The sequence below is a fragment of the Solanum lycopersicum genome, chromosome 8, assembly GCF_036512215.1.
Source record: "Solanum lycopersicum chromosome 8, SLM_r2.1".
NCBI classification, from domain to species: Eukaryota; Viridiplantae; Streptophyta; class Magnoliopsida; order Solanales; family Solanaceae; genus Solanum; species Solanum lycopersicum.
In genome coordinates this window covers 62,097,001-62,124,808 of record NC_090807.1, presented here as the reverse complement: position 1 = coordinate 62,124,808, position 27,808 = coordinate 62,097,001, and the positions used below count along the sequence as shown (strand labels likewise).

The 27,808-nt window shown below is 27.7% G+C and overlaps 2 protein-coding genes and 1 long non-coding RNA gene across 6 annotated transcripts; 2 read left to right on the top strand and 1 right to left on the bottom strand.

The window, feature by feature from the left end:
• The first annotated feature begins 1,858 nt into the window (after nucleotides 1-1,858).
• LOC101245684 (heavy metal-associated isoprenylated plant protein 30-like) lies at nucleotides 1,859-3,414 on the top strand. The gene is made up of 3 exons (XM_004245942.5): nucleotides 1,859-1,999; nucleotides 2,113-2,188; nucleotides 2,943-3,414. Exons 1-3 carry the CDS (start codon nucleotides 1,859-1,861, stop codon nucleotides 3,263-3,265), a joined length of 540 nt encoding a protein of 179 aa, XP_004245990.1. The 3' UTR covers nucleotides 3,266-3,414.
• Nucleotides 3,415-5,875: 2,461 nt separating this feature from the next.
• LOC101251208 (probable methyltransferase PMT21) lies at nucleotides 5,876-10,612 on the bottom strand. 4 transcript variants are annotated; one of them, XM_019215315.3, is made up of 8 exons: nucleotides 10,307-10,612; nucleotides 8,779-9,073; nucleotides 8,548-8,696; nucleotides 8,249-8,444; nucleotides 7,583-7,793; nucleotides 6,773-7,445; nucleotides 6,588-6,665; nucleotides 5,876-6,470 (listed from the first exon to the last, which is right to left on the bottom strand). In XM_019215315.3, the coding sequence occupies exons 2-8, from the start codon at nucleotides 9,043-9,045 to the stop codon at nucleotides 6,251-6,253; spliced, it is 1,794 nt and encodes a 597-aa protein (XP_019070860.1). In that variant the 5' UTR covers nucleotides 9,046-9,073; nucleotides 10,307-10,612; the 3' UTR covers nucleotides 5,876-6,250. The 4 variants fall into 4 exon arrangements, with proteins under 4 accessions (XP_019070860.1, XP_004245922.1, XP_010325612.1 ...); XM_004245874.5 differs by having other exon boundaries at nucleotides 9,219-10,312; XM_010327310.4 differs by having other exon boundaries at nucleotides 9,952-10,312.
• Nucleotides 10,613-20,381: 9,769 nt separating this feature from the next.
• On the top strand, nucleotides 20,382-23,438 carry LOC138337694 (uncharacterized). Its single transcript, XR_011211092.1, has 2 exons — nucleotides 20,382-20,639; nucleotides 23,184-23,438. It is a non-coding gene; the product is annotated as an uncharacterized lncRNA (long non-coding RNA).
• Nucleotides 23,439-27,808: the final 4,370 nt, after the last annotated feature.

The window sequence follows — 27,808 nt, the reverse complement described above, 5'->3', positions numbered from 1 at the left end:
TCGGAACCGCAATGTATAGAGACGTTGAATGATGTATCTGAAATCGAGACACGATGTATCAGAATGTTGTTGAATGTATAAGGAATTTTGTAATTTGAAATAGAATAGGGATAAAATATAATTAGCTCAATAACTTTATGAAATTTGCATAAAATTTGCATAAAATTTACAAAAATAGATAAAATTTGTCACCTCAAATTTAAAGATCATTAAAATATTCGTCTAAAAGATGCATGCAATAGGTTAATTAGAAATACTATGATGCTTTGCAGAAAATGGGCATACAAATGTGGTCGAATCTTTATAAAATCTGTACTATGATTTTTCAAAATCAGGTTACCTTTTTAAAATTACTTAAAAAATAAAAATTAACGATTGATAAATTTTGTGGCTAAATAAAACAATTCTTTTACTAATCTTATTTAGCAATAATTATCTATTTTTTAAAATTAATTACGAGCAATTTAGAAACAAATTAAGTTTGTAGCTAAATATAATTATTTATTTTTAGTAAAACTTATTCACCAAAGTTAATTCCTTAGCCTAATGGTAGAAACTAGAAATATCAGGTGATCCTTCCATAGTGATACTTCAAAACATGTTTGATGATGGAAATAATGTATGTATATATTTGGTTAGGGCGGAGTTAGAAAATTGCACTATATATATATATAAAGTTAAAAATATTTTATAAAGGTAATATGTACGAGTACACTCCTAGACTATATATGATCAAAATTTCTGACACACATCTTAATTAAGTTTTTACTATCCCGAACTCATTTTCTTTTGGTAATCTTGTGCATCTTTTTAGCTCACGTGGCATCCAAATGTCTCCCACGCGCCTTATTTGTGCGGAGTCACGGAGTGTGCTACGTAAAATAAAAGACGTACAAAAATAACAAAAAAAAAGTTCATATGGATAATATGTACCTTATATAGTTAAGATATGTCTCTGAAACTTCGATCATAGTCTACAGGATAATTGTGCCTTATCACTTTTATGAATACTTAGTAGATATTAAATTATCTTTTCATATTTTGAACTTCTGAGTGAAAATCATGATTTTCGTACAGAGTTTTATTAAAAGAAGATGGTGACAGAGAGTTCCTTTCTCCACCCCCTAAGAAAGGAGATATTTAGAGAATATTTGGTTATGCTTTGCATCAAAACATGTCAATTTGTGTTTGTTTAAGCCCATCCATCTCCTTATATTACTTCATCTAGGCTTAATCAACTTTTCAGGTTTTCATCCACCTCAATTAATCATATTTCATCAAAATATATATAGTCTGACTTCTCTACAATAACATCATTTGTTTTAATAATTTTTTAATTACTGTGGCAAAATATTATTATAATCTAATATAACTATAACACGAAAGATCGTTTCCAGGAAAACATAAATATTATAATAATATACTGTTATAAAGAAATCTGAGTGTAGTCTAATCGATAGTATTATTCCTTCCTAATGGAATTTATACTTTTACTATTTTATTTTTATTCTTTTTTTAAAAGGAAAAAAAACAGATAATGTATTTATAATCTATGCATGAATTAGAAAGTGGAGGCAATTAATTAATTAATTATATTTGAAAAGATTATTGTATTACAAACTAGGAGTTTAATTTGTTGGTTTACTAGAATCTATTTGCCATGAGATTGGAACTTAAGAGAAAAAAAAATATGCCTTGCTGTGTTGGAGGAATATTTTTATATTATAAATGGTGATATACCAAGCTTCCTATTAACTATATTTTCTTCCTCTCCCTTCTCCTTATAAGTTTGTATAATTTTGCTACCTAGATATTATATATATATTCAATCTATATACATACATATACATATTCACAAATGGTTAACTTACTAGAGAAATTATTTGGCTCTTTTTTCTCAGCCATAACTAGTTTTTGTGTTTTTCAATATCATCATCCTCATCATCAACAAGGCACCAACAAACACAAAATGACTAAGGCTAGACCACTTTCTTTACAGGTTTTAAATCAATTTTTTTAAAGAAAAAAATTTAGCTTTAATTTCTTATAAATCATAATATATAGATGTTTTACTTATGTAATTTTGATTTTTGTTAATTTTGTTATGTACAGACTGTGGAACTCAAAGTAAGGATGTGTTGTAGTGGGTGTGAGAGAGTTATTAAAGATGCTGTCTACAAGCTTAGAGGTACAATTAAAATAAAATGATCATCGATGGATAGATGGATGTAGTTCATGATAACTAAATCTCGATTCGTTTCAATTTGATTCTCTGATTTTGATTGAATATGAAGTTTAAGAAAGCAAAGAAGACGTATGTTGAAGTTTATGGCCTTAAACTTAAGACATGTAGTATATACCAAATGTCCTTCAAGTTTGGGGTCTTACACATATGTCAAATGAAGAAAAAAATTAAAATTAAAGAATTGTCAAATAAGGAAAGAGACATCTTTTTAAAGAGACAAAAAAAGTACGATAAACGGTTGAGAGGAAAAGGGTAATTAGTTATAGCGAAACATTTCTATAATCCTCTTTCTGGTCATATTTATATGACACGTTTGATTTGACATAATAAAATTTAAGAAAAAAAAAATACTTTTGAATTTATGGTCTAAAACAAACTTAGACATTTGTTTGCTATCTATAATTCGTTCCATTAAGAATAAAATAGAAAATTTTAAGTTACGTTATTTTCAATTAAAAAGGCGTGACATTTTTTTTGACACCGACTAAAAAGTAAAGTGCATCATATAAACTGAGACAAAGAAAATAACATGGTATATCTCGATATTCTTTTTAACAACTCCAACGAAATATAACTGTAGATACCAGAGAATAATATAGAATGACATAAAAGATTTCACGATTTCACAAAAAAAATGATTGTTATAGCTAGAAAATGACTGTTACATAGAGATTTGACTACATGCACATACGTACAGGAGTAGAATCGGTATCGGTGGAGCTAGAGATGGAAAAAGTAACAGTAGTGGGATATGTGGATCGAAATAGGGTGCTTAAAGCAGTGAGGAGGCACGGGAAGCGGGCGGAGTTTTGGCCATACCCAAATCCCCCATTATATTTCACATCATCAAATAACTATTTCAAAGACATGACAAGTGAGTATAGAGATAGTTATAATTATTGGCGCCATGGTTATAATGTTGCGGACAAACATGGCAATCTTCATGTTACTCATCGAGGTGATGACAAAGTTAGTAACCTCTTTAACGATGATAATGTCAATGCATGTTGTCTCATGTAATCGATCGATCGATTTAATGAAGTACAATATATGATGTGTATTGTGTAACGTAAGATAATATGTATGTATACCTACTATATATGTAAGGCAACTAGATGTTAATTTATGTGATATATTTCTCCTTTTAGTTAGTTTTAAGGAGAATGATATTTTTCTTTTGTCGAGCAAAGGACAGAAATCACATATTTTTAAGGCAAAATTATCATTCGTCCCTTGTAAGTTACAGAAATCCCTTAAACTGATAAAATAATATAAGCGCTGATACATTAATCTAATGTCCGAGATACATTAATCGTTAAGTAAGATACATTTCATTTTATACATGATACATTAATCTGATGCGCGAGATACATTAATCTGACACACTAATACATTAATCTGATGCGCGAAAATTAGAGAAATTTGTAGAATTAATAGGAGATAATGATAATAAGAGAACTTAAAAGCGTACTTTCTATCAATCATTTTTCCTTTTTTTATTTGATATATATATATAATGATACATCAATATTTTTTAACTTCGTGTTCATATTATAAATTAAAATCGAGGGAGTATAGTTTATTCACGTGCTTTCCCTTTCAACCCTTCACTTGAAAAGCTCACGCAAAAAAACAAAAATGACTGGACATTATTTCAATAAGAGCATCTTGTCCACTCCTCAAAGTGGACGTTCGATTCTTCGATTTGATTTAATTTTTTTATTTTTTTAAAAAGATATATGTCGAAGATCAAATTAATTTTGTTCTTTAGTTCAAACATTTTTAACTTCAATTCGATATATTCAGAACAATTTTTTTTATAAGAATCTAAGTATAAGAGAAATTCTTTTAATTTAAGACCAAACTATTTATTTATTAGTTTTTTTTATATAAAAAAAAGTGAACAATTTCCGTGAAAACATACATTTTTATAGACCAAACTTACATTAATTAGATAATGGTGCACTTGCAAAGGAAAATGTTTGTAGACTAAACATACATTAATGATCAGATGCAGCCATTTTCATATTAAATGCAATTTCGTTTTTTCGTTAAAAATTATGAATTAATTTACGGCAACTAAAGAGTAAGGAGGGTAACAAAAAAGTTGAGGGCCAAAGTTAAAAATATAATTTAGACTTTGAAAAAAATCAAAAAATTATATTAGTAAAAAAAAAATACAAAAATCTGTTTTTTGTTGCACCGAAGAACCGTGAACCTTTGATGAAATATAAGTGTGAGGTAGTTGAGAAGTTAGTTAAGTCACAAAATAATCAAGGGTTGTATAGACCTTTTGTATTGTTTGTTGTAACTAATTTCTTTCAAGTTAGTTAGATTGTTAGAAGCTAGATTCTATAATTAGTATTTTCCAGCATTGTAATAGTTAGTCTTTGAGCTCAAACAATGAGAGATTCTCTTCTTCTTTCTTAGCTTCTTGTTAATGGAGGTTTGGGTTAATTTCATCTATTAATTTTTCATTCAACCTTACCCTAAACACCGAATCAAAAAGTTGAAATCTGAAAAAAAAAAATATGTCAAAATCAAATTGAAGAACCGAATAAGTTCAATGCGATCCATGTCCACCCTTACCTATTAGCCTACAACTGCCTTTTTTGAGTGGGCTAGCCCAATAAACAAAGAGCTAACCCAAAACTAGGGGTGGTGTCTCACAAATATGTAGTCTTTGATTTTGTTCTACAGAATTTAAAACAATAAATAAATTATCAAAAATATTACTAACATTAAATAATAAAAAAAATTCATAAGGTATAAGTTTATTTTTTGTTTCATAAATATTCACAAGTTGTATTACTTGGGGGTCTCAAGTCTCATCCAACTAAGGTGATTTGCAAAACATGAATACAATTGAATTAGGAGTACTATTTAATATTGTTCTTTAGATTTAGTATTTGTACAAAAATAGTTTTTTAAAAATTTAACAAGAAATTCCGAAATAATAATTTTTAAGTTGCGAGATAGAGTAGTAGAGCAACATTGGGCACTATTACATGCAAATCATGACAGATCGATATGACTTTCAATTTTCAATAAAGTTATATTGTTGAATTATTCACAAATCATACTGGATGGTCGTAATTTGAAAGTTGCGAATAAATTTTAAAAAAAATACACTATATTAGAAAATATTAACATATGCACGTCATGACAAATCGATCGTTCGATAACTCATAAACTTTTGTTATATTGTCATGATATCAATATTTAATCCACAGTAACTCATCCTATCTTTATACCTTTTTTTTCCTTTAATTTATTAGTCACTTATTTATTTATGAACATCATGATACCTTTCTCACATGATTTCAAAGCTACGGAAGAATAGTACATCTTAGAACGATGATATGCAAATCATAATAAATCGATTGAAATTCCCATCATATATGGACTCATCTCACGTAATCAATCATTTTCTCTAAAAGCTTAAGTTGTTAGAGAATGCACACTTTAATTAGTTATTAATGATCTCAACACACTCGTCACATGCAGGCCTGATGGCAATTTTTTTTCAAAAAAATAAAAATAAAAATTGAGTGCTGATGAGATTCAGTCCCAGACTTCTATCTGCTCTGATACCATATTAAAATGCGTGACCATCTCATCTGTCCACACTTTAATTACAAATGTTTGAATATTAACCATTTCATTCATGAGAAATTGACAATCAATTAGATACATAAAAAAAAGGAGGCTACAATGTTTGTTACTTTTTCAACAACTCTAAGAAGATACATGAAAGAAAATTACAAAAGAATATTATAGCATGAAATGGAACTAAGAGACTACTAGCACAACACATGGTTGTTATTTTTCTGGACTAAATTTCTTCAAAATCAAAATCTCAATTTCTCATAATCTATAGAAACAAATAAAAACACTCTTTGAGCTCTGGAGTTTTTCTCCTATGGTTTTGGTGGTATTATAAATATATGGACTCCTCTTATCCAAAGAGATATAATCACAACTTTGTATATAGTTTCACCATGTTTATAGTGAAGTCTCCTTTGAATACCAAAGCTTCTTTTGGCAAATCAGTATCTTCTCGTTCTGTCCGCTATATTCTGTCTCTTCTTCGTGACAGCTCCATCTCATTCCCTTAGCCATAGGGGCAACGACATCTATGAAGTAACTAGATTCCCGGATAATTGCATATCCATTGGGTCGCAAAATACGATCCATTTCTAGCATAACATACTTCATTTCACATCTGTAAGATGCACATAACTAATGTCAGGATATAGTCCGTTTTGATCGTTTAGAAATGAGAATGTTACGTACTAAATGATGGGGTAGGGTAAAGCTTTAAAGGCGCAAATGTTCTTACCTATGACTTTCAGCAGTGAAGAGATTGTCAACATGAAGGAGATCATATGTTCGAGGATAGGTCGAAAAAGCCTCACACCTATAGAACCACAAACAAAGAGGTTAACTAAAAAGTGGATATCAGACAACTTAGAAATGAATCAACTCTGCAGTTTATGCATCAATCTTGCAGTAAATCTATATTACCAGTCATGAAACGTTCCGATAAGACCTCTGTCGAAGACCACGGGGAGTGTATTGGCAGCATAAGAGGAGACCACATTCATGACCCAAAGTGGATCCTCAACCAGAGCAGCAGCGAAACCTCCGTACAAGGTGTTCATGTCCATCACATTCCTGACCTTTTCACTTCCAATAGCAGGGAGCAACTTCTTGTAGTGCTTTGCTCGCACCTTCCACTTACTATCGTCATGCTTGAAGGCACCCTCGCTACCTCCACGAATATCAGAAACACGTTCTGGGGCGACATGCAACCTTTCTGGCCATTTGGCTAGGGCATTCAACTTAACTTTCCTAGTAGCTGGAGGCACCACTACACAAGGTCGAAGAGGAGTGTACCACGCAGAATCAGGTTCAGTACCATCATCACATTTTGGTGGGTAGCTATCAGAGTTATCAAGTTTCTTATAGCAGCTATTGTCTGTCAACTTCTGCCACACGGCAATGTCATCCTTCTTGTTATATAATTTGAAGCACATTGAAGTTAGCAAATCTTGCAACTTCTCGTAATCTGATCTCTGCTCCTCAATGGTGGTGTTCCATCCTCTCCAACGGTTCTCGTAGTTCACTGGTGGGCCAGAAAGGACCCAGAAACCTCCAGGACGCAGTATACGATGTACTTCAAGAAGGTAAACTCCACCTGCCAACAGTGAGGACTGATTAGAAAGCAGCCTAATAAAGCATTTCCATTTTCTAGTCTTATTGCAGAATTGGGAATCACACTCCGCATAAAATCTAGACAAGCATAATAACCTTTTCCCTAACAGTGTTGCTTACCAAATTCAGTCCATGGAATTAGGCATCTCGAGCAATGAGCCATGTCAAAAGAGTTTGAAGGGAAAGGAAGACGCTGTGTCGAAATAATTCCCAGAACTGCAGGAATTCCACGTTCCAGAGCAAACTGAACTTGAGCTTCATGATTATCTCTTGGAGCAAGAGAGACTGTCAGAATTCCACGATCTAGTAGATCGCCTCCCCAGCTTGCCACCTAGATTAAAAAGAAAAAACATAAATTAAGTAGAATTTCTAGTTTATATAACTATCAACCAATCATGCGGTGCCTCAAGCACACAGATTCCAGATTATATATCTCAAAAATTACACATGAGAAACATTAGATATATAAAGTTTTGTAAATAAGCACTTTGACGAGAAGATGTGATATTACAAACAATAATGATCAGCTCGTGGCTGTGCAGGATTTAGCAAATATATAATTAGCATAGTGGTTATGACCTTATGCTCAAAGATAGGTGAACATGAAGATATAAATCAAGTGAATAAGTTATAACAAAACCATAATGGAAAGCAAACATGGCTATGGATGTGGAATCCTCCCTCATTTTATCCGATCGAGTATTAGTTGCTCATAAATCCATAAGGAGATGCAGTTTAGATATTTAAGCATTGATAACACTTTAGATTGAGTAACGATGCACTCACCCCACAACCAGTATCAATGGCAGTTCGCACGGTGCCATCTTTCATTTCTGGAATCAAATCTTCCATCAGATCAACATATTTCCCAACACCATTTGGGAACATAGTACCTCCACCAGGAAAGATAAACTTCTCCCCTTCTTTTACGAGCCAATGCTGATTGGATTTCTGTTTGTTAATCCAATCATATGGAACATTTCTGAAGCCAGATTAGAACAGCAAAATTAGCAAAAAAAACAATGCTAGGAACAAATCCAACGACAAAATATTAGACAAACAAAGATACAGAACACAAGTATTACCTGTACCAACATTCATTTTTGCTCTTTGGCCATCTTATTGGCACCTTGTAGCCATCTGGTGGGGGAACCAAGCATTCCTTCCTTTCAAAATTAGGAGGGCAATGTCGTTCCATGAAAGTAAGGCGATGAAGACCGTACTTCTTCCATCTCTGCAACATCAACAACATATCATTGACATAGTCGATTACAGTTAACAAGAACTAGATTAGTCAAGAGAATATAGTCAAATACCCTCGGATCTGTGCATGGGGTATAGTCCTGATAGTCAGCACTGCATTCAGTAAAGGAATTGCCTCTAGTTTGTAGAGAGCCAGCAGAATTCCCTATGGAAGTTTCATCCTCCCTGTTAACCTCCTTAGTTGCATATGTATCCTTTTCAGAACAAAAAATTCCTCCAAGATAGAAGGAAAACCCACAGAGCACCACAACTATTAGTGTCACTTGAATTTTCTTTGAATTTTTATTTGGTGGATATGGTTTTCCATCTTTGTGCTTCATGTTGTATCCTTTTTTATAGATTACTTACCTGCATAGGAAACAAACAACCTCGTAAATCATTTCCACCTCTTATAATCAATCATAGCTCTAGATCGTCAAGAAGAACACGAAAGACTCAAGCATATGAAAAAGCAAAATATTATATTTACAAATAACAACTAACAATACAGTACCTTTACAACTGGAAAACTCACAAGCCAAATCAAGAATAATGCATCAACCAACACAAGTATAGGGTCTTTTCTAAAAGGGCCAATAATCTCAGTTCTTGTTGAAGCATAGGACAATTACAGATCTTACTGTCAGAATCAGGCAATTATAACTAACTATGGAACACTTTAGACTTTACAAGTCATATCATCTTTATACTTCCCCACATGACACAGGGCCCCCATAATGAGGGCCCTCTCCAGTGCCTCTTAAAATCAGCAAGATAGCAAGAACTATGAAACCAAACTAATGCATGTGGATCCAACTTGAAAGGAAGGCAACAAGAATAATACCAACAAAACTTCAATGTGGACCAATCAGTTGATATTTCTCATATAATAATTTAAGGCTTGAAACTTGAAACCACATTGGTTTAAAAAAACTTAATGACATTAAGATTATAGTATGTTATTAATTTTCCATTATAAACTTGCTGATAAAGCATATGAACAGAAGAAGAATATACACATTAAATACAACCACCCCTGCAACAGAGCTCAAAATGATAAAAAAAGATTCAATCTTTACAACCATTTCACTCTTCTAAAACCAAATCTTGCATAATATCATTCATCTTGATTCATGAAAACAAAAAACAAACATCATTTCTGACAAAATTATAGAAACCCCATTAGTGAAAAACATACATTTAGCATCTATAAATCAAGATTATAAACATGAAACAAGACACAGTACCAGGATCTGAAAGAAAAGATCTGAGCACCCAAGATTACCTCTAATATTATATTATATCAAACAAATCAAATTTCAATTTTTTTTCCTCCAAGAAAGATTATTGGGTCCAGAAATATGGACCTATAGACAGAGGAGGAGAAGAATAGAGTGAGATATATATCTAAAAACTTCACATATATGTATATAACAAAAATAAAAGGAAGGAACACAAAAAAAAAACATTAATTTTTTTTATAAATAAAATAAAAATAGTATGAATATGATGGTTCTTGGCTATTTCTTTCTGGTTATTCTTCGCTAGCTGTATTTTATTTTTTTTAGGAAAAAAAAATATTGCAATTTATTAAAAATTTACCTCTTCATCATGATGGTTCTTTCTGTATATAATATATAATATCTCTCTGTTCCTTTTTGTCTCTGTATATTATGAAGAAAACAAAAAAGGATTTACTGTTTTCTCTTTTCTTTTTCTTTTTTAATTCTTTTTTTTCTGGCTGAATGAATTCTTGATGCAGTAAAAAGAAAAAATGAACTGTATTTTCTACCACTGAAATGATTCTCAAACACTATTATAGCGGAGACTTCTCTTCTTTTTCTTCGATAGAAAAGAAAATTTGTTATTTCTCCGTCTTAATTTATTATGCATGTGTTGACTAAGTATGAAATTTAAAAATTAAAAAAAATAATTATATAAACGTTTATATAATTATAGATATTAAATTTAAATTTAATTGAATGGACAAAGAAATGTGTTCTGCAAACCAACCATATTGATGCCAAACGATTCACCGAAATTCATTTATCGATGAATTATACATATATACACATATGTGATAAGATTGTAATTTCAACTTGTTAAGGACATGACTTTAAATATGAGGTTGTGAAGGGCACAAATTTAAATAGGAGATTATTCGATAGTAGTGTATTCGTTCATTTTAATAGTTATAATATTATTTTTGTAATTTTATATCCTTTCAGTTTCTATTACTACACGTGTTTCTTTTTTTAAGAAAAATCTATTTTATGCTTTCGCCTCAATTGATTTTTCATGAACATAATCCAAATATATTAAACTTTGTGATATAAATAAAATCAGTATACATTTTAATTTTTTCTAATCCGATTTTGTGGACTACACGGAATATATTTTAATTCCTATTAGATAGACATTTTACAATACACTGTCCATATAATTTAATTAATCATGAAGAAATAAGAGTCCCACCATATTAATGCATATATCTAAAAAAAAATCTGTTTATATGTATTTTTGATTTATTCGTGTTTTTGATAAAATATGTATAATCAAAGAAAGAATTATTTTGTATTTAATTTCCTTTATTGTAAAAACAGTTTCACGTGAATTTTGATTTTTAAGTTATCACATTTTAGGTCAAAGGTGGCGGTTAATTTATTAATTATAAGTTTGTAACTTCCCTAGTCGGTCGCCGCAAAGTTTTTTTTTTTCATATATATTTCTCACATAAAAGTAAATGCCAATAAATAAATATGTTATCATAAAATTAATTTCAACAAATTATAATTTTTGATTAAAGATAATGAATATACCTAGTGAAGGTAATACGTTTTACGTGATTAACATATTTATAAATAAATATTTAAGATGATATACAAATTTTTTTTCAAAAAAATAGGAACAAAAAATGTGTAAACATGCATAGAGATAGTTAATGTATTAAGCCATGGCCAATATATTATTAAATCATTAAGGAAGGTGATTTAATGAAATTAACATTAGAAATTGACCATGAAATCCGTACACCCTTTTTGGAGTAAGAATCACACAATGAAAATATTTTATTTTGGAATAAATTATTTAATTAATATTTTATTTTTTATTATTTTATAAGTCTTTAATTATTAGATTACATTTTATAAAAGTTAATTTAATAATTTTTAAAGTTAACTTAGATTATATTAATTTAACATTTTAAACAAAATTTTTAGATATTTAATAACTATAGGAAGCGTACTATTAATCACAATATTTTACAGTATGATGAAAAAATACACTATAATGTTAATCAAAATTATTCCAATTTTATTTGAAATCTATCTAGTAAATAACCTAATTAGGTCATATACAGCTCCAATTAATATTTGAGTTAAAGTTTTATTTTAAAAAGTTATTAATTTCATCAAATCGTATAAAAATAATGTCTTTGTAATTCAAATTAGATCAAACTAATGTAATTCTATATAGCTTTAATCCTAAAGAATAATGAAGTTAATTATAGTTTTTTTTTTAATAAAAAAAGGATATGCACAAATAATTGGAATAAAATTCAATTTAGTAAAAAAAAACTTTTTGGGGGTTAGTGTTGGCCTTTGTTTATAAATAATTATTTTTACTAATAATCGATATAATTTTTATGTCAATATAGTAATTAATAACATGCTTCGTCACAAGTAACATGCCATTAAAAAAAAATTAAATGAAAAAGCAAGAAAGTGAAGCCATAATTTATGAACGTGGTCCATCTCACGTACTCTTTCAATCTTAATTAAATTTTTTATTTCGATTCATTCGATTTATCTTCAATAAAAAATTACACAATATAAATAAAATTTTAACATATTATATCTATATATATATTAATTTTTTTATATTTCTTTCATATATAAAAATTTGTACGGATGGTGGGAAAATGGGTAAAGACAGGTCACCCACGAAGTCGTTTGATTGTTATATACAATTTTTTTTTAATGTTCGGTGACAAATTAAATAATTTTTTATTATAAATAAACATAGAAATTTCCAAACAAATAAATAATAACAACCAACCACCGACACATATCTTTTTGTGTTTTCTTTTACTTTATTTATTTATTCTTTGCTTTATCTTTTTCTCATCATTCTTAAAATCAGAAAATAAATTTGTCTCGTTGGATGCCTAAGCTCTTCCCTCTAATAAAGATTTACCAATACATTATTGGTAATTAACTCTCATAAAGCAAATATAACAAAAAAATATACCAACACTAGTAACACAAATACAATCGAGAATTAATTCTCGTAAAATATAAGAGATAAATTTAATATAAATTAGCAATTTTATTGATAGACATACTTAATTATTTGAAATTAAATATATTTTTTATCTCGTCATTTGGGTGAAATATATCTCTAAATTTTCGTGGAATTTATACTTCACTTCTTCTTACAAGTATTATGCTACAATAAGAATTTAACATAATTTGTTATATATATCATGAGTCAAATCAAAAAGATATTTAAATTAAAAGTTAATCAAATAAAATATATATTTTTAATGAAATTGATAATAATTCATTAACGAAACTAACAATTTAGAAACATTTTCGATGCTTTTATCGAAATACAATGAAAAAGGTGAAAATAATTTATTATTCTCTGCAAGCAAAGTACACACTAAATAAATGCAAAAAAGGAGGAAAAAATGCATATAATTTTTATGTTTTCCAATCCCGACAAATTGTAAGTGAGCATGTTGATGTGCACGCAAACTGTGACCCTCCACCGGCCATCAGAAATAGAGATTCGAACATTGAAATTTTACAAGACTCTACAAAAATATATTAATTTGAATTAGAATTTCATAAAAATATTTAATTTTACTTAAAATTTTATATAAATAATTATTTAATTATAAATCTTAGTATATAAACGATAGTAATATATATTCACTTGAAAAGAAGTTCAAAATTTTACACTCCAAGAAGTCATAGTGCATTTGTGCACATCAAAAATTTATGAAACTAACTTTATAAGACGTGTTGAATTTGAATTGAAACTCGTAATTGCATGGCAAGTACGATAAACGATAAATGGTTTAAATGGATCTCACTTGATCGACCACGTTAATATACTGCAAATAATTCTGTCATCTCCTTTTCTTCTTCCTTTTTTTTAAAATAATAATTATTTGTTTTTTGTCTTTTAGCCTCTTTTGGTTGATTGGGGTTACGTCTTATTCAAGAGTTATGATATGCTTTTTTCTGTCGGTAACGAGTTCTATACGTACATAAATTCACCAATTTACTATTAGTAAGATAGAATCAAGATTTACAGTAAAAAAAATAAATTAATATTTGATATTTATACGAAGAAATTAATCATGAATAAGGTTGTGATTTTTTAAAAAAAATAAAAGGTAAATTAATAGAATTATCTTTTCTTATTTATAATTTATCAAAAGTGTTTCAAAAAAAAAACAATTATCATGGAACGAACGAAGTAGTAACATGACTACAGTTAAGGGGTTATTTTAAATTCCTTCAATAGAAAGTTATATTATTTATATATGATTAAAATAATTCTTCGATAAATATCAAATTCTTTTTTAATTTTTTTTTATTTTTCTTATTAAAAATTCTGATTCCTCATCTAATATATGACTTTACAGCAATTTTAATGGGAACTTTGGATATTTATATACCTTATTAAAAATACCTTTTACATTTATATATAATATATATATGAATGAGATCACATGATAAGGTGGCCCCTCCAAATGGTGAGAACATGAGCTTCTGCATGGGAATGCCGGTGCTAACAATAACCTTCTTTTTTCTTACTTTTCAACGCGTTATTGTAGTTATGTTTGATAACGAATAAGTATTTTTTTTATTTTTAATCAGATATTTTAAATTTATCATCAAAAAAATTTAACGCTTAATTGAGTTTAAATTTTGAGAGCGGAAAATACTTTTGATATGAAGTGTTTTACTTGCCTTTTCAATGACATAATCGGGAAGTATTGTAATTTAATTAGTGTTAATAAGGGGTTCGATTTCATATATTGTAATATACTTTTTTCAACATTAATTAATCTATTTCATGACAGGATAAAAACTTTTCATAAACTTCAAATTAACTTTTGATTTTTTTTTAAAAAAATAAATATGATTTTGCATGAAAAGGAAATTAAGCCAAGGACATTACTATGTCACGTTATATGATGTAGCTATTTTTTGGAGAACAAAAATGTAGTTGTTCTTTTATGGCACTAGAATTTGATCTTTCACTATTAATTCATTTTGATTAGGGATGACATATGAACCCAATATTGCATGTGCCTTCTTTGGTTCTTCTTCAAGTCCCATGTGACCCTGCCTCTTCTCAATCTTTCCGATTATCGATTAAATATATAAATCAATTGTATCTTTTTCGTTTAGCACCTGTTTTTATATATCAGTCATTGTTCTTCTTACAATTTCCCTTGTATTTCTCCTCTAAAGCTATGAATTGTAATCTAGCAAATTATAACTAAAGAGTCAAAGTATTTAAATTTTCCTCTAAGTAAACGAGAGAGGTGTATACTAAACTTTTAAATTTATACATAATAAATATATAGTACTATTTAATGTAGTATTAAAAAAAAAACAGAATGAAGCTTAATATGATGGAGTAGAAAGGCTAACTTGTAAATTGGTAATATTTGTTTTTACAAAAATGCTGGAAAAAAATAGATAATTTATAAGATGACGGGGGAGATTTTGTCCCTTATTATCTTTCATTCTGCTAACTTATTACTATTTTTAAGTATCCTTTCAATATGAAAATCATAATCATTTAGTTAATTGATTACGTAAATAATTACCTTTTCGAGGCAAAGAGAATTTGATTTTGAAAAAATTACAAAAATTGATACATTTTAATAAATTGATTTTAGCAATATTTTTTATTTATTATCATTTATAGCAATATTATGTTAAATCTGTCATATGTATTAAAAGTAAATTATGTATGCAATATACATGAATTATAATTGTTTTTAAAATATATTATATTTGTTTGGTAAAAATTTAACATATTGTATTATAAGTGAATCAAGATTTGTGATAAATAAATTATTTATTATTAAAATTTGTAGTATATATAAATAAAAAATTATTCTTTGTAATATGAATTAAATTTGTATTATAAATAAATTAAAAGTGATCAAGTAAAAAATAAATATTATTACAATAAATAGTAAATATTTTATTATTATAATATATTTAGTTATAATTCTCCATTTCTATCGTCTACACGCGCAAACACCCCCCCAAAAAAAAATGATTTCAAATTTGGCTATAAATTATATTTCAAATTAAAAATTTATTTGAAATATTTCATGTAAAGTAATAATTTTGACTCATAAATTCAAGTATTATATTTTTTATTCAACTACTTATTAAGAAAAAAATAATATCTTGCCATCTCTATTTGTTCCTCAATCAGCGCAAACCTCTAGATGGTCCATTCTTGTCCACAGTGTGCCGACACAATTTTCAAATCCTCCACAAATCTAAGTTGAATTTTTTTTTTTTATTAATTTTAATATTTGGAATTTAATTATTTTAAATTTATATTGTATATATAGATTTTATGATTTTATTCAGGAGGAAATAATTTTCATGTATTAATTTTTTTATATTTAAGATTTGAATTTAAAATTTTTAATTAAGAATAAAATAATTTTATCTGCGCTACGTCAATGAATCAACTAAAACGAAACCAAAGAAGTATATTCTTTAACAAAACTGTTACTATAATATTATTTTAAGTTGATGGTGACTTGTTGAGCTTGACTTTATTTTGTTTCTAGTACTTTTGTTTACAATTAGTCAATTGATTGACAAATTACAGCTTAGTAGTTAGTTGCATGTCCATATGGAGACATGTGATGCACTATTGTAAGAGGTCAACACATGAAGTATATATATATATAAAAAAAAAAATTATGAACAATAAATGTAAATATTTTTTTAAGAAAATAATAATTGAGTGATAAGTCATGATCTCACTTTGAAACCCCTTAAATCAACCTCATTTGTTTTGTTAATTATCGTTTTCAAATATCAGACTAATCTTGATATTAAGTATAATCAATTGGATTATATGAACTTACCAAAAGTATTGTCAATTTCACCAAATTAACGAACACAAAATTACTTTGATGGACTATACAATTATTTTTTTCCCCGATAATATATTATAGATTCACATTGTGTAGGATTTATGTTGAGGAAAAAGCGTCATTCAAAAGAAGTTATCTTCATTTCAGAGCTCGAATTTAAAACTAACTTTTAATTAAGAATAGAGTAATGTTATTCACCTCATCTCATCTTTTAATTATTTTTTCACTTCATGTCCTCGTTATGCTTTTTTAAAGGGAAAATGTAACTATGATTGAAATCTCAGAGACACATCTTAACTAAACTAAGCTCCTATTATTCCCTAAACTCATTTTTTTTTGTAATTTTGTGCACCTTTTTAGGTTACGTGACATTCAAATATTTCACACGTGTCTTAATTGTGTGGAGACACGAAATGTGCAACGTAAGATAAAAGGTGTACAAAATTACAATAGGGAGTGAGCAAAAGTAGAGTACTAGTACAATAATTAGACAACAACATAATTTGTATTAGTACAAGTACAAATTATTAGACATAATTATGTTGCTGTCTAAATTATGTTGTGCCAAAGGGAGAGAACAAAGTAGAGTATACTAGTAAAATAATTAGGCAGCAACATAATCTGTATTAGTACAAGCACATAACTTAAATATTACAGTACAAGCACATAATTTAAATACAAATTTAATACAATAATTGGAGAGCAACATAATTTGAAAAATGGAATGTGAATAATTAAATTAAATAATACCACATGTTATGCTCCTAATTATTAATTAGGGTTGCTTTTGGAATTAAAAGTGCAAACTGTGTGGATCTTTGAATCAAATCCTTTTTTATACTCATGAAGTCCTAAGATTATATTCATCATAAGCACAGATTTTTCTAGTTGGCTTAATCATTAGTGGAGTTTTTATTTTGCAGGCTTTTAAATAATAAATAAAAAATTTTCATAAATAATCATATTTTAAAACGTAGCGCAATTATCTAGCAAAAATCAATTGTATTAGTGAAAGTGCAAAGAATTATATCAACGCATAGGTATAAACTATAGTTTATTTGCTACAAAGCCAAAATTATAGCTGCATTATTGATTGTCCAAAAATAAATATCGATTTAGAAAATCAAAAGTTACTAAAATTATTTTATATTTCCCTTGCTCGAAGAAGCAAACTAGTCACAATTCTAAACATAATTATTAAATATATCGTTAAAAATATCAATAATTTAAAAAATAAATTTAATTAACTTCGTATCTTTTATTTTTCGAACCAAACCATTATTCAGTCCACTATTTGATCAAGTAAAAAGAAACTCGTTATCCACTTACCTTCTTTTTAGGTTTTACTTTTACCTCAAATCACTCCTTTCTCACTGATTCTTTTTCACCATTGTTATCTCATTTCTTTGTTCAAGAAAATCGAATCTTCAAATTTTCTACACTTTGTTTAAGAAAATTTCACAATTAATTCAAAAGATTTCTTTATGCATTGATAAAGTAAATTTGAAGTCAATAAGTATTTTGTGAAGTTTCTTGTGATTTTATTTTCATATATATTCACCAAGTATTTTATATTTCGAATTTTCCATCTTTTAATCAGTATTGTTTGATTTCTTTTGGGAGTTTGTTTTCATATTCACTAGGTATTTTATGAAATTTTCCTCTTTAATGTATTATTTAATTTTTTTTTATTCATTCATATTTAATAATTACAAATTTTACTTATAGGGTTACTTATCCCCAAGTGAATACAAAATTTTGGATTTGATTTTGGTGAACAAAATGTAAAAAAAAAAAAACATTGCAGACCAAGAAGAAGAAAGTGAGAGTCATAGAAGAATGTTAGCAAAAATTGTATTTATATAATTTTGTTTGTCAATTATTTTTCTTTTACTCTATATTTTTATGTGTATTAAAAAAATTGAATTTCTTATTTAGATTGTAGTCATTTCAATAGTTATGCCAAATGAATTTGTATTTTTTAAACATAGATATATTCTATTTTTTCACAGTTTATTTTTTTTTTAAAAAAAATATTGTATTCTTCATCAACATTGTATTATTTTCTATGTATGCAATTTTTTATCTTCAGAATCTTGTATCCCTGTCTCTTTTATAGTTAATTTGTAGTTTTTTTTTGAAATATTGTATAATTCTCAACAGATTGTATTATTTCCACTGTGTATGCTATTTCCTCCGAAATTTCATATATCATTTTATAAATCATATTTGTATGTAATAATTGGATTATATTGAAATACAATCAGTAATATTTTTATAAAAAAATAAATAAAATAAAATTTTATTTGACAGTCATGTAATATAATTTCATTGGAATAAAGTTTTAATTTTTATTATGATAGTGTTATACCAATTTTAATTTGAGTGATAAAGTGAACAAATGAAATGTAAAAATTATTGATATACATTAATGAAGAAAACATAATAAATTTTTTCTCTTTTCTGTTATTACGAAGAAAACATAATAACATTTTCTCTTTTTTGTTATTAGATAGTTATTTCTTTTAAATCAAACAAATAAAAAATACGTCAATCAAATAAATAATAAATTAAAATATTAACATTTTAAATAAATATTGAAAATGTGACTAATGGATCGTACTAAATGTCAAAATATTGAGGAATTGACACAGACATACAACTATTATATATAATTGGAAATCTATAGCCCAATATTAATTAACAATTAATAGCCTAAAATAAAATTAGCACGTATTAGACCGAAAGAAGTAAAACTAACTTTTTATAAATTTTTTGTTTTAATCATGTGCACTTAACTCGCATTAATTAAGTAGATGCGTAATTATTTTTTCTTCCTTGTTTTTAACACCTATAATAAATGAAGTTAGTTTTTCTATTTCTTTAAAATTTTAAACTCAAATTTTTTGACCGTCTATTTTTTTTTAAAAAAAAATAGTAACTCAATTTACAGAAACATAACGATATATTTGATTGTAATTTTATGAATTATTATTTTTTACCAATCAACAATAGTTAGTTTATTAGTAACCGATTGCCTACTTTTAAGTAGTGCAATACATATATTTATTAATTAACCCATTAAAAATAGGTTATACCAACTTTTAAGGAATGAATTTTTTAAAACTACTTTTAAGCTAAAAAAATGTATTATTAATGCTATAGCATATATTAATTATCACATCATCGACAAGAATTAATCAAATAATATTAAATGACATTTTATTAGAAACTATAATAATACATATGCATAAATTATACAATAATTGAAGTTGTGATTACATTGTATACACATAAAAAAATAGAAAATTTTTCAAAATGTCAATATTATAACATTTGATAGGATCCCTTAGTCACACTTTCAATATATTAAAAATGTCAATATTTTTGTTTGTTATGCATTTAATTCACATTGTTTTTATTTTGTTTTAATTGAAAGAATATAATTATTTAATAATAGAAAGGAGAAATTTAGGGGATAGAATATTTTTTTAAAGGAGTATATCACTTAAAATACTCATCAGTTACAAATTCAATATTTTATAAAAGGAACATATCACTTAATATCTCTCATCTTTACATAGAAAAAGAAAATCTAAAAAAAACCAAAAAATCAAATCCTTTGTCTTCTTCATCATTCTCGAATGAATTTTGGTGCTGGCAACAATGGAGAATCCAAAGGTTAAGCTAATGTGTAGCTATGGTGGAAAAATTCAAATTCGTCCTCACAATCATCAACTATCCTATGTTTGCGGCGATACTAAAATCCTCTTTGTTGAAGTGAGTTCAATTAAATTTCATTTTTTTACGAGAAGACTTTGGAAACGAGTATAATTTCATTGACAAACAACTTCAGAGAAAAAAAATTCAACTCGAACTTCGATATAATACGTTAAATACAAACGATCAAGTATTCTTTAATTGTTGAATCATTAATTTGTTTGGGAGTTTTGACATGAACATTTTTTATATATGTTTGGGTAATTATTTTTTTTTGGATGACGAGACAAAGTTTTACTAATGCACAAGTTAATACAGATTTGTATTTGAGTTTGGAGAAAAAAAATAGTATACGAAGAAGAAAGAGAGAGTCAAAGAAAGAAAATTACAAAAATTGGTATTCATATTAACTTTTTTTTGTCAATTGTTTTTCTTTTGCTCAACATTTGTATTTTTATTAAAAATCTTGTATTTCTTTTATAGTTTGTAGTCATCTCAATAGGTATGTCAAATCAATTTGTATTTCTTAAATATAAAAATATCATATTTCTTTTCAGTGTTAATTTGTATTTTTTAAAAAAATAATATTGCATTCTTCCTCAACTGATTGTATTATTTTCACTTTGTATGCTATTTTTTATTAGAATTGTGTATTCTTTCTTAAATCATATTCATAAGTAATAATTGGATTATATTGAGATACAATCAATAATGTTTTTACAATACAAATAATAGAAAATATATATTTGACAGACATTTAATATAATTTTAATCACTGAGACAATTTTTATTTTTTACTATGAAGTAAATATCAATTTTAATTTGAATGATAAAGTGAGCACATAAAAAATACAAACTTGTCATTGAAATTGTTGTTGAAATACAAAAATGAACACAATAAATACTAATTTTAATTGAAATACAAAAGTGACTTTGTTAGTATATCATTATGATAAACACAAAAATAAAAAGAAATACAAACTTGTCTGTATACAATGTGAGAGTTAAATACAAATTCATCACAGTAAAATATTCACCTCAATATGATATTCGATTTTAATTTGAATGATAAAATGAGCACATAAAATACCTGTTTAGTCGTTTTGAGCAGCAGATTTTATTTCTGGAAAAAACAGGCTGAGACGACGGAACCCACGACGGACCGTCATGAGCACGACGGACCGTCGAGGGGTCTCGTTTCAAAACACTTAGAAATTCTGAAAAATGGGTACTGAAATCGACTCTCTGAACTTCGTGACGGAGCAGCAGGACGGACCGTCGCAGGCACGACGGCCCATCACAGGCTGCGTAATCCCAGGCTGGGTCGGATTTCTTTAAATGTTTTAAGGGGCGTTTTTGACTATTCCTGCTTTAATTATAAAGTTAGTGGGTTAATGTTAATAAGTCTAATTACTTGGAGGTTAAAAGAGGTAACCTTAAATTAATTAGTGGGTTATTATTGCCATCTTTTATTCTTAATTATATGCTAATTAGGGTAAAAAAAAGAGGGTTTGAATAAAGAAAATAGAAAGAACAAGAAGAGAGAGAGAGGATCGATCGAGAAGGGGAAAAATACAAAGCTTTGGGAAATTTGCTTGCTTGATATGTGTTGGGAGTATTGTAAGTCTTCTATATGCTTAATTGTATGCTTGCATGAATGTGAATATATAATTGTGATGAAATAAGCATAATGAAGCTATTGAATCCCAAATCTTGAAAACCCCTTGTTAATGATGATGCCTTGGTTTAAAAGAAGGCTTGATGAACTAAAGTAATGAGATTGATGATGCCTTGGTATAAAAGAAGGCTTGAGGAATTAATGGAATGAAATTAGGGGATCGGGTGTCACGAACCGACACGTAGAATTAGGGGATCGGGTGTCACGAACCGACACGTAGAAATAGGGGATCGGGTGTCACGAACCGACACGTAGAATTAGGGGATCGGGTGTCACGAATCGACACGTAGAATTAAGAGATCGGGTGTCACGAACCGACACGTAGAATTAGGGGATCGAGGGTCACGAACCGACACGTAGAATTAGGGGATCGGGTGTCACGAACCGACACGTAGAAATAGGGGATCGGGTGTCACGAACCGACACGTAGAAATAGGGGATCGGGTGTCACGAACCGACACGTAGAAATAGGGGATCGGGTGTCACGAACCGACACGTAGAATTAGGGGATCGGGTGTCACGAACCGACACGTAGAATTAGGGGATCGGGTGTCACGAACCGACATGTAGAACTAGGGGATCGGAGTGTCACGTTCCGACACATAGTAGTAAGGGAGCGGAGTGTCACGTACCGACACAAGAATAAAGGTGATGAATCTTGAAAGATGTTAATATACTCAATCTAATGAACCTAATTCCCAAATGAGTATGATATGGAGGCTTGAGTCCTCATGAATGTACTTGACGTTATTTATCAAAGATCCTTGTACATGGTGTTGCTACAGATTGAGTATTGTAGTTGATTTATGATATTATCTGATATATACTGTTTTCTATTTTGAGTTGGCCGATGATACCTACTCAGTACCCGTGTTTTGTACTGACCCCTACTTGTATGTTTCTTTTTGATTATTTATGGAGTGCAGCAAACGTGCCGTCGTCTTCAACTCAACCGCAACTCTAGCCAGTCTTCAGTACTCCGGATTTCAGGGTGAGCTAATGCTTCTAGCTTGGACTGGATCTTCCTCTTCATGTCTTGATGCCTTGAAGTTCCGGCATGGACTAGCTTTTTATGTATTTTAGCTTCTTAGATACTCTTAGATTAGTAATTTGAGGATAGATGTTCTTGTGATGATGACTTCCAGATTTTGGGGATAATAATAGTTGTTGAGTTTTTAGAAGTTATTGAATTGATTTTTATTAATGAGTTTAAGTCTTCCGCATTATTTTCTGTTGATATTATATTGAAATGTTAAGGTTTAGATTGGTTGATTCGCTCACATAGGAGGGTAAGTGTGGGTGCCAGTCGCGGCCCGATTTGGGTCGTGACAAAATATAGGCTATAACACATGCCATGTAGTAGTAGTTGAAAAAAAAAATAACAAGAGGGAGAGTGATGTGGAGTTTAAAAATAGAGAATAATTGGAAGAGATAAATATGAGAGAGAAAATATTTATCGAAAAAAAATATGAGAGAGAAAGAGAGTTGAAAAATGGGTAATTAAGATGCAACAAAATAAAAAGTAAATTAGGATACAAAATGATTTCTAAAAGGACAACTTTCACATATAACAAATAAAAAATTCATATTTGTATGCTATAGCAAAGTTTGCATAATTGCGCTCCATAGCAAACATAGAAACTGTATAATTCGCTATACATATACGATTGAAGCAAATTGTATAAAACGAAGTATATAAAACAAGAAAGAGAAAGACACTTGGGCAGATAACTGTATAAAAATAAAGTGTATTAAACGAATTGTATTATTATAAGTGTATAGAACAATTATATACAACTTGAATTTGTATAAAATGAGAAAGAGAGGAAGACAAAAGAGACTTGACAAGGAATATACAATTAAATTGAATTGTATAAACGAGAAAGAGAGAAATTAGATACAATTTAAAAATTGTATAAAACGAGAAAGAGAGAAAGGCAAAAGAAACTGTGCAGGGGAGTATTTTTATTGTATAATTATAAGTGTATAGGAAAAAAATATATGTACTTGCATGTGTATATACAATTTTCTCACGCTTAATACAAACAGAAACGCAATTTATACATTTCGCTTCTGTTTGTATAAGTGAGAAAGGCGAGGGTGGCGAGCGAGATCTGGAAGAGGGGAGAGAGGGGAACCAAAATATATGTATTTATACAATTTTCTCTGCTTTATACAATTAGAAATAATTTTTATACACTTGTGTTTGTATAAAAAGTGAGGAAGCGAGCGAGAGATTGGAGGAGAGTGGCGAGCGAGATTTGGGAGAGAGGCGCCTGACAATTTTTTGCAAACGTTTGCTATGAAGCACAATTAAATCAGACCCCTAGCTACTCCATTTATTTTAGGTTATTAGTTTGCTATTATATACAATATTTCCTTTCTAAAATAATGACATTTTGACATTTTTACTAATTTTTATGAAGTATAGAGATTTTTACTAATTATGTTAGAATTTTTGACTACTTTGCTAATTTTTCCTAAAAAAATATGTATACAAAAAAATATTCATAAAAATAAATGTTTAAATTTTATTGATGTACACATTACTTGTAGCATGTATACATAAACTTTATACTGCATATATAAGAATATTACCATCAGTTATACATATTACTATAATAAATACAAGAATAAGATTAATTTAATACATATATAAATTTGATTCATTAATTGTACATGTGATTTTGTTTATGTATACAACAACTGCACTATGTATACATTAGTTCGCATTCATCGTGTATACAATGATTTGTATTCACGTAATAACGTTGTACACTTTAATTTAAATTAAGATTGAAATTCACTGGTATACGTTAGGTCGTATTCATCAAAATCAACATTTTAATTTTTTACGAAGATCTTCTTACCCATGAAAGTGAGAACAAAATTTTCAAAAAACTATTACATGAATTTTGTCAAAAAAAAGTTTTAAAAACGTTAGTTCCACAAATCACGAAATTTCAAAATTAATGGGACTAGAAATGCTACATAATTATATATTAAAAGAAATTATTGGAAGGAACAATCGATAAACATACAGTTATATCTTATTTGCATAGACATAGTAAATTAAGGGGACTAAGAGAAAATTTAGAAGAGAAGCAAATATACATATGAAAACGATTTTAGAAAAAAATAAAAGAAGGAATTACCTAAATTTTCGCAAAACAAAATTGAAAAAACTTCAATTCTACAAAGCATGAAATTCAACAATTAATTTGACAAGAACAAGATCATATATAAAGATGATTTTTAGAAATATCCATGAAAAAACATATTATATCTTATTTTTATAAACAAATTAAATTAAAAAGAAGAACCGAAAATTAGGGAGAGAATTACGTATAAAAAGAATTCTAGAAAGAGAAAAAAGATTAAAAAAGAGAAAGAACTCTATTTTAAAAATGTTGACAAATAAAAAAAAAGAGATAAAATATAAATGTTAAAACAATAATTTTTGAGAACGTGTGTTTGAGAAAAATAAAGAGAACAAAAATAATACTTTTTCTTAAAAAAAAGAAAAATAAGTATTCAATGCCAAATAATTAAAATAAAGTCTTTTTTTCTAAAAAAATTAAAATTGGTTATTTATTGCTAATTTAGTTTATAGAGTATTTTATGCTGTGCCATTTTATCCAAAATGTTCATATAATTAAGTTTTTCAAAATGTCAATATTTTAAAATTTAATAGGATCCATTGTCAATATTTTTAATATTTAGTAAAAATGTCAAACTTTAATTTATTATATATCTTGTTTAAATTTTGTTTAAAGAATATAATTGTTAACTAACAAAAAGGACAAATTTAGGGGAGTAATTTTTTTAAAATAGAAACAATTGCTTAAAGGTCTCATCAATTACAAAAATTCAAAAGTGAACACAAATTCAAAAAAATAAACACAAAGAACTCATTCCACTTATTAATCAAATTTCTAGTATCGATTTTTAAATTTTCATTGATAATACTCAATTTATGTTGAAATGAATTCGATTAAATCGCGTTTTTTAAATTTGTATCTTTTAGAATATTGTATCAACCTCAACAGATTGTAGTATTTTCATTATGTATGCTGTTCTTTTTCTAGAATCATGTATCTTTCTTTAATTGTATTCATATGTAATGACTAGATTATATTGGAATGCAGTTCGTAACTTTTTTGTGATACAAATAAAAAAAATATATATTTGAGAGTTATGTAATACAATTTTGATCACTAGGATACAATTTTAGTTTCACTATGCAAGTAAAATACCAATTTCAATTTAAATGGTAAAGTGAACACACAAAATACAAAAATTGCTGACATACAATTATGATGAAAACATAATAAAAAGAAATACAAACTTGTTGGTATTGCAATTGAGACTAAAATACGAAATGAGCACAATAAATACTCACATAAGTTGAAATACAAAATTGACTTTGTTGGTCATTAGGATGAACACAAAAAATACAAACTTTTCTGAATATAATGTGAGAGTTAAATACAAAATGATCATAGTAAAATACTCACCACAATTTGATATTCAATTTTAATTTAAATTGTAAAGTGAACACATAAAATATAAAATTGTTGGTATACAATTATGGTGAAAACATAATGAAAAAGAAATACAAACTTGTTGTCATTGAAAATTAAAATTGAAATACAAAATGAGCACAACAAATTCTCACTTCAGTTGAAATACAAATGTGTCTTTGTTGGTATACCATTATGATGAATACAAAATAAAAAAATAGAACTTATTTGTACACAAAATGGTATTGAAATACAAAATAAACAATTAAAATACAAAATTATTGTCATTTGTGTTCTAAGTTTCAATTGTGATATTTGAAAAATAGAATATTGTTGATTAAGTTGAATACCTCTAGTCATTCTCTTAGATTCTACCATTGTAGAGTGATCTAGAGTTTATCAAACCCAAAAACTGATTTCAACTATAAACAACAATTTTGAACGATTTATATAAAAATAAAATCATAAAACAAATATTGAAAAACGGATAAAGACTTATATTTTAATAATAGAGATTGTGTGAATATCTTTATAAATATATTTTTTCTGAAAAAAAGAAGAAGAAGAGAGGCAGATTTTGAAATGGAGAAGAATTGGAAGATGAAAATATGAGAGAGAAAATATTTCATTTTTTAAAAAACATATGAGAGAGGATTAATTGGAAAATTTGTAATTAAAATGAGTTAAAATAGGAAGTAAATTAGAATACACAATACTTTTTAAAATAATGACATTTTTGATATTTTACTAATATTTATAAAGTATGAAGATTTTTACTAATTAAGTTAAGTTATTTGACTAGTTTACTAATTTTTCTATAAAGGAAACTTACATAAATATACTAAAATAAAATTTTTTTACCATTTATAGCAATAATATCTTTTTTTCACTTGATCACTTTTAATTCATTTTTAATACAAGTTTAATACATATTACAAATAACAATTTATTATTCATATATAATACAAATTTTAATAATGGATAATACATTTATCGCACATTTTAATACACTTATAATACAATATGTC

Excerpts from the sequence above, each read along its gene's own strand:
- LOC101245684 (XM_004245942.5), top strand. The coding sequence starts at position 1,859 with ATGGTTAACTTACTAGAGAAATTATTTGGCTCTTTTTTCTCAGCCATA. Across the intron at positions 2,000-2,112 it reads CTAGACCACTTTCTTTACAG|ACTGTGGAACTCAAAGTAAG; the intron begins GTTTTAAATCAA and ends TGTTATGTACAG. Across the intron at positions 2,189-2,942 it reads TGCTGTCTACAAGCTTAGAG|GAGTAGAATCGGTATCGGTG; the intron begins GTACAATTAAAA and ends ACATACGTACAG.
- LOC101251208 (XM_019215315.3), bottom strand. The coding sequence starts at position 9,045 with ATGAAGCACAAAGATGGAAAACCATATCCACCAAATAAAAATTCAAAG. Across the intron at positions 8,445-8,547 it reads AAAAATGAATGTTGGTACAG|AAATGTTCCATATGATTGGA; the intron begins GTAATACTTGTG and ends ATCTGGCTTCAG. Across the intron at positions 7,794-8,248 it reads CCATTGATACTGGTTGTGGG|GTGGCAAGCTGGGGAGGCGA; the intron begins GTGAGTGCATCG and ends TTTTTAATCTAG.